This window comes from Centroberyx affinis, unplaced genomic scaffold, assembly GCF_046629955.1.
Source record: "Centroberyx affinis isolate AG114_WGS23_722 - 3 ecotype Tasmania unplaced genomic scaffold, CSIRO-AGI_Caff_v1 ptg000442l_1, whole genome shotgun sequence".
NCBI lineage: Eukaryota > Metazoa > Chordata > Actinopteri > Beryciformes > Berycidae > Centroberyx > Centroberyx affinis.
The window spans coordinates 33,666-41,498 of record NW_027279105.1 but is presented as its reverse complement, the minus strand read 5'-3'; the positions used below and the strand labels follow the sequence as shown (position 1 = coordinate 41,498).

At 43.0% G+C, this 7,833-nt stretch overlaps 1 protein-coding gene across 1 annotated transcript; it reads right to left on the bottom strand.

Moving 5' to 3' along the window:
* Positions 1-1,202: 1,202 nt before the first annotated feature.
* Positions 1,203-6,631, bottom strand: LOC139642250 (fibroblast growth factor 6-like). Its single transcript, XM_071516998.1, has 3 exons — positions 6,286-6,631; positions 5,579-5,682; positions 1,203-1,379 (listed from the first exon to the last, which is right to left on the bottom strand). Exons 1-3 carry the CDS (start codon positions 6,629-6,631, stop codon positions 1,203-1,205), a joined length of 627 nt encoding a protein of 208 aa, XP_071373099.1.
* Between the last annotated feature and the right edge of the window lie 1,202 nt (positions 6,632-7,833).

Here is a 7,833-nt window from a genome sequence, read left to right as displayed (position 1 = left end):
TGAACCGGGGGGAACGTAGCATATAGCAGACAGTCAAATAAATAAATGTACAGGTGAAGGAGGATATTTAGCTTCATAGTGTCTCAGGCATAGATACTCTGCTACACAGACACTCCTTTGACCTCCCACAATGGGCGGAAAAACCCTTTCCAATTAAGCGGCCCTGTAACTAAGCAATTCCACATACATACATAACACACATGTACACACACACAAACACACACACACACACACACACAAATCAGTCAGGCATGACGATCTAGCTACAATATCTGAACAAATAAAACCCGGGATTGTCAAAGCTCCCTTGGACATGATGGGGGGTTTAAATACTGACTCCAATTCGAGCTTTCCATATTAACAAGAGGCTCCACTGGGTCCTGTGCAGCACACGGTCTCAATTACTTAATTGATCTAATTCTGGAAAGAAAATAAAGTGAAGATACTTCTGGCCCTCTAGGAATTGGGCTAAAGCCCCCCGGGGGTGTCTGAGGGAGTGATGACTTGCGTTTCGTTCCTATTTCTGACTCGAGCAGCGCGTTTCTCGCATGCAAGGGTAAGGGGGCCACAAGTAGGAATCCAAGGCACCGCTACCTCATGACAAAGCAGGAGAAACCACCGCCATATTTGCAAGTGCTCTAGTTGCCCTTACAGTGACACAGACAATAATACTAATAATCATCAAACATGGAGGATGGAAACGGTCCAAGTCCTTGATGGATGACGACAAAACGGTTTTAAGTAAACAGGCATTCTTCTCTGTAGAAATTTCATGCACACGTGTTTTTTCTTTTTCTTCTTCTTCTTCTTCTTCTCGGGATATGGCGCTTTGAGGTAATAAAACTTATCCATTTCGTCTCCAGAGGATGAACCGTCATCCACTGACAGGGCAAGGACTCGACCAATTATGGCAAGCACCCATATAAACTGAAGGGGCAAACAAAGCCTCTCCATCCCCTTCATATAACAAAATGATGAAAATCATAAAAGCAGCAAAGAATGACATTTCCATAAGTTCTAATACAAAGTAAGCTACCCAAATATACATATAAAGATTGAATAAATACTATCAGATATAGTGGTATTTCTTTCTTTTACAGTCCATTTTGTCTTTTGTGTATGCATGTACGTATACGGTATTTATGTTACCTGGGAAATAATCCACATGTGCAAATAAGTTTGTTATTGCCAGTTTTTGCTCATCATATTCGGGGTAGGAAGTGCGTTACAGTCATGGCAGTGGTGGCCTTGTTGCCCCTCTTCACGCGGCCATGCTTGCTGAGAGCGATGTAGGAGCCTCTGTAAACCCAAGACTCGTAGGCGTTGTAGTTGTTTGGCAGCAAGCTCTCCTTGAACTTGCACTCGTCATGGAAGACTGTCTGGAAAGAGCAAAGGAGGGACAGGACGCCTTCAGGAACAGCTTGAGAAAAAGTCACATTTTGCAGTTTGAAGCTCTGATGGCACGAAATGGAAAAAGCTAGGCAACGCTTTGTTTTCCTGGTCCGCAACTTCCTAATAATAGGAACTGTTCATTTCTCAGGATGTTTGCTGGAAAGAGCCATGACATGGTGTACTAATTACTGGGAAAATAGAGGAAGAGTTGCAATGCTAGAGCTGGTAAGTACCTGGTCATTTCTTTTGGAGTTTTCAAGAAAGAAGCATGAAATTATGTAGTAGTTATATAAGAAATGGAAGAGGTCAGTTTAGTGGTCCTATAAAGTTATAAAGACAAATAATTCAACAAATACCAAAAATAACTTCTTCCTCTAACTTCCTATATATATAATTATATGAATAATGAGGGTTACCAAATCGACCTCTGCCTCTTATTTTTCCAATAAATACTAAATAGTTATTCAGTTCTTTCAACTCCACCAACCGAACTCTTCCTCCATTCTCCCTATAATTAGTTCATAATATCATGGTTCTTTCCAGGGAAATTCCAAAGAAATGAACAGTTCCTTTATAGGAAATTATTAGGAAATTGCAGACCTGGATAATAAAGTGTTACCAAAATCTGTTTGAAAAGATCTTGCATAATGTAGAACAATGCAAATATAAAGATGAACTTGTCATGGGCACAGTGATTTAAGATTTTGACATTTTAAAAGTTATTATCCTGCCATCTCCTATGAATTAATTTTGCAACTTCTGTAAAGATTAACGTGTATTAAAGATTAATGTTTATTAATTTAACTGCATTCAATAACCCTTATAATCTACTATACAGTATAACATAACATAATAACATAATAACCCTTACAATCTACTTATAACACACACAGGGAGGTCGCATTGACTATGCAGACTATTTACTACTATGTAACAGTGACAATACATAGAAATAAACATGCTGAACATAACACGATCAGTTCAAAATTAAAATCTTGAGGAAATATGTAAGTTATATACAAAGGTAGCATTCTATTGACAGAAAGCTTTGATTGTTAAGTAACAGATACAGTAAATGCCAAGCAACACAACGCGACTCAGAATACCAGTCAGTGATGTCAGCTCCAAGGTCCATGTGTGAACCATCAGGAGGATTTTAGGTACAAGGTATTTGGTACCTTGAAGGGAATCACTGATCACTGTTTATCTCATATAATCCCTCTAAACATCTCTGAATATCTGTCACTATCAAGAACAATGTGAGCTGTGCTATGCTGAGCTGACAGGCTGTGACTTATATAGTACAGTAGCAGAGCAAATAAGATCCATCAGAAGCCATGTGGCCTAATTCAATCTCTTATCAGATCATCAGCCTCCTCAGTTACACAAGCTAACGCTTCATCACCCGTGATGACTGACTCGCATTCTGTCTGTCAAATATGTTGGCTACAGCAAGTAAAATAGCAGGCACGTGCCGGGGGTCCCAGCCCCCGCCCCGCGCTCCACTAATCACACAGTATCCTCCAGAGGGCCGGGACCCCCGGGCAACTACACATTAATACCTGTCAGTGTTCATGCTAGAGGCAAACCAGTTGTGCCTGATATGTTCCAGTAATACCACATTTACAGTATATCTGTGTGATGAAGGTAAGTGGATAGAAACTTGATTACAGGCCATTCATTACATAGTAATGATTGGTAATTACTGAGAAATACACAAGTAAAAAAGGTGTTTTTTACCGGACTACACCTGTTCTGGAGTTTCTGTTGTTTTCTGTTGTTATTTGTGTAGAGCTGGTATGGAGTATGTTTGCATAGCTATGTAAATATTGTACAGTACTGGTATGTCTTTTCTAAAATATGTAATGTATTATTGTATGTATTCTACATTATATACAAATGAAAACCTAATGAATAAGCATTGATTGTTTCTGCACAGGTGTCGTCACTTTCTCTAATGAGTGTCCCTCCCCTCTGGAAGACAAATCAGTGGAGACAGACAGTGTGTGCCTTCCTTTTTGAACTAGTTTATGCTTTGCCTCCAGCACCTTTCTAAGTTTTAAAAAAGTGTGTGGTGCCACTTCTCTAATGCAATTACTGGCAAAAGCACCATTTTTTACTTGTATATTACTCAGTAATTACCAGTCATTCTAATGTTATGAATAATCATTATATCTATTTTACTTGGCTATTACTTAGTTATTTACAGTCATTACTGCATAATTAATGGCCTGTAATTTAAAGGGTTACCGAAACTTGAAGTTGAGGATTGAAGTTGGGTCTCTTTCCTTTTCTCACCTATTTCCATCTGTTCCTTAAAAATTCCATCTTGCCTCAAGGAGTGCAGACGCCATATTTCAAGGCTGTACACAAAACATCCAACAGATTCAGCAACAGGGTCGAAATGAGGCCTTTGGGGGACTTGAATTCACAGACTTTGATGAAACCATTCTCAAAGCCCATAAATAAAACCTAGCACTTCTGCGTACCTTTAACATTATGACCCTCATGGGGGCCATACCCCATGGAAATGCTGTTAAAACAACTACCAACAAATAAAAAGACAGCCAGGCCTTCAAGGATGCTGAAACATACATATACTCACTCAACACATTCAGCCCTAAGTTGCTGATGCTCTTAAACCGTAAAACCTTTATCTGTAAAAGCCATGTTACTGTTCTTGAGCTATAAAAGACACAGTCTCCCAAGTGGTTCAAACCAGAGTGCCAAGGGTTTCCATGTCTCTGCTCTAGTTTAGGATCTATAGCAATACTGTTACACTGATCAAACTTAGGGTTTCTTTGAGGATGCTTCAAAGAACTGGAAGGTGTTTGGAAGATCCAAAAGGTGCTCAAAGAGCCTTAGGGTTCCTTGCAGAGCCCCTGAGGTTATAGGATCTGTGGAAGCAGCTAAGCATTGTTTTGCGGTGTTTCAAGGTTTGCTTTTAAGAGCCTCTGGACTCGTACAGAGGCTCGTAAAGACCTTTTTTCTGAACGAATTTGCATACATGTACCAGCATGCTATTAAAATCTACAATTTTGCCAATGACTCTGCTAGCATTGTTGTGTATGGACTAAGGAGAAATTCAGTGGTTGCATTTATATTGATTACAGCTGGACACAGGTCTCCAGAAAGACAGGTTTGTGTAGGGAGTTTGTATACATCAACAAATAGTTTTTGGTCCTGTATCATTGAGCCAGATGATTTAATATTTACATGGATTCTTACTCATGACAGACATGGATATAAACAAAGCATATTTACTAAGCAGCAGAAAGGACTATAGTCCAATAGAAACACCTCTTAAGGTAGGAAACAGATAAATGTTAGGGTTCCTCTAGAACCCCTAAAACCTTCATGAGGCGTCCCTAGAGGCCGTCCAGTTGATTCTGCCAGCACTACAGAATCTGAGGAACCTTTGATTATCAGGGTGTAGGCATAAAATTAAAGGAGAGAAAAGAAATAATAATAATAATAATAATAATATATTCATATACACTTTGTAATAAGTTTCAAAGTATTGGCTGAAAATGTATTTGTACATGAGTGGCCAAAATATATAAAAATATATTTATATATATGTTGTCAACACCACATCAGATTGTATCTCCAGTGTCCAAAATGTATTTGAATGCATGTCAAGTACAGATTTTCTACCTCTAAACATATTCTGAAGTATACGTATATGACATGTATCTTTTTTTTTCTCAATATGAGAGCTGTCACTTTTCGGATGATTTGGGGTTGGGGGGGGCTGGGGGGCTGGGGGGACTTTTGCCTCCCAAGATGTGTGCGTGCGGCCCTGCAAAACAGCGGTTTACCTTTAACATCGATTTCCAACTGTGCTGACAGGTTTCGGTGCGTCCTCACCCATAGGACCACATCACAGCCCTGCATCTGTTAACCTCATCAGTATTTCACCCAAAGGGCAACACACCTATTAGCCTACACCTTGCTTCACCCAAGGCCTTGGAGGTTAATAATAATAAAATCTAAAAATATAAATATAGGCCTTACATATTTCGCAATACGGAATGGGCAGCCCCTCTAGCAGATAGGGCAAGAGTCCCATCCGAAAATATGACGGGCAAATAAGAAGGCCGGATCAGGCTGCAAGAGCGCCCTATTTTCAGGATCCCATTAACAAACATTGCTGGACAATAAATGAAATACTGTGCATACCTACCGTTCCGTATAACCTTCCACGGCTGTTCATTGCGACAAACAGCTCACTCTTCACCCCGTACAAGCTCACCACTCCTCTCTCCACCGTCGAGATCTCTATTAGACCTGATAGGACAAAGGATTATTACATTAGATTTTTTTTTTTTTTTTTTTTTTTTTGCAAAATAACAACCGATCATCCTGGCTGCTATATTTTATAATGGTGACTATAGCACTGTGCTCTCTCTCTCTCTCTCTCTCTGCGTCTATGGGTGTAACCTTGCAGATTGCTGCGCAGCATGCCGAGCCTTTGTTCTGCATCTTTCACCCCACATTACAACATTTCCATCCATTGCGCGTGTCAATTAAGGCTATTAGGATTATTGCAATAATTGCAATTATTGCAATTGACGTGCACGGCTATTGGTCTCTGGACCGCCCTCCTGGGGCTGCGTAAAAATAAGTTGTGTCTAAAAGCGTCCATACATTCATGTCATGGTTGAGCTTAGAGGAGGAGGGAGTGGGGGGTATTCAGCACTGATGGATACTTGTTTTTTAATAGATTTGTCTTTGCCGTGGAAGAAATTCAATGCTCCCTCAGTGGCGGATGACATATGATCATGCAAATTAATAGAGGGGATAGACTAGACACCTCATCACAGATCCATACTTATTGACCCTCCCTCCCTTTTATGTCTATTGCATTACATCCGTGGAGGTATAACTCACTGTACTGGTTTTCATTATGTACACCGTTTATCCTGCCGTCGGGGAGGACCTGAAGGTGAAACCCGATGCCCACGTTGCAGTAGAGCCTCCGCACTCTTTTGATGCCCAGCAGATAGTCACTCTCCCAGTTCAGCTCCGGTTTCTCCCCGGAGATCCCCAGCACGGAGCGGGAGAAGAGGGTCTCCCATCTTTTCTCCAGCAAAGTTGCATTCGTCCTGCTGCTCGGTAACGGGTACGCTGACACGATCCCCAGCAGAAAGCCCAGGAGAACCACCGCGGTCAGCGTCCAGTGCGGCGTGCCGGCCTCGCAGGACATACTGACGAGGAGCCTCTGCGCAACGGCCATCCGGTTTACCTTCGGGCCACGTGGTCGAAATTAATGACCCTAAAAATACCGCTCTTCTTGTTTTGCTTCCTTCGGCATGCTGGCTGCGGGTTATTTTGGGAGCGCGGATCAGGGCTTTGGGCATGAAACGAAAGCCCCGGTGCAGAGGAGGAGAGGAGACGGGAGAGTGCGCGGCAGAGCTGGAGGTGATGGTGATGGTGATGGTGATGTTGGTGATGTTGGCGGTGGTGATTACCATGTTTTGCAGCTCCTCCGCGCCTCTCTCTCTCACACTCTCCCCTCACTCTCTCTCTCTCTCTTTCGGTGACCGTGAAGAAGAACGCCTGTACCACTCACCAAAAAGCCCGTTTCAGCCTCGCCAGGGCTATCGCATCCCTAGATGACATCATGCTGACTTCACCGCTGGGGTAATACAAGGGTGGAGAGGGTGCTGACAGCGGGGGGAAAAAAATAATACCAAGTCTGTGGAGAGTTGAGGGGAATAGCCTGCCGTCACTGAACTGGAAAGGGAGAAACCTTATTGGTGGCGTTCAGCGGCCGTGGGACGCGATGGGGCGCTCTGGCAGCTCCCAAATTGGGTCGGTGGTCATATGTCTGACAGCCCGCTTCCTTATTTAGAAGGAAGGTGTAAAAACAGGCCCGCTTGTCACCGGAGAGCAATGGCAATGGCAGCTACTCTTGTGGTCCCGCTTCCTTTGCTGCGCAGTTTAAGAGCTTTTCCCAGCAAAATGAGCAGATTTTCTGGGGCTGAATGACATTTCACCCTGGAGCAAAGCAGCAGGGTGTACAGTGGTTAGAGCCCGTCCCTCAGCCCGGGGGATCCGGGTTCAGCCCCACAGTTACCGGCATGCATCCGCCCTGCTGAAGTGTCCTTGAGCAAGACACCGAATGTACAGCGCGGTTCTGTAGCTGACCCTGACCTCTGACCTCTCCGGGGAAGTGGTGGGTAGGGGGGGGTGAGAGTAAAGAGAATTTCCCTATTTAAGAGGGGGATCAATAAAGTATCACATTTCCATAGGCCATTTATTTCTTACAGTGCATTCGTGAGAACTGTGGGAAGCAAACTGGAGAGGCCCGCTACGAAATGGCACACATTGCCGGCATACCATTCCCCGCGACATGAAAGCCTATCGTCGTTTCCATGTAATAGATAATGCCACCAGCAGCATGCCCATGCGTCAGCGGAGCCAGTGCAGTTGCGC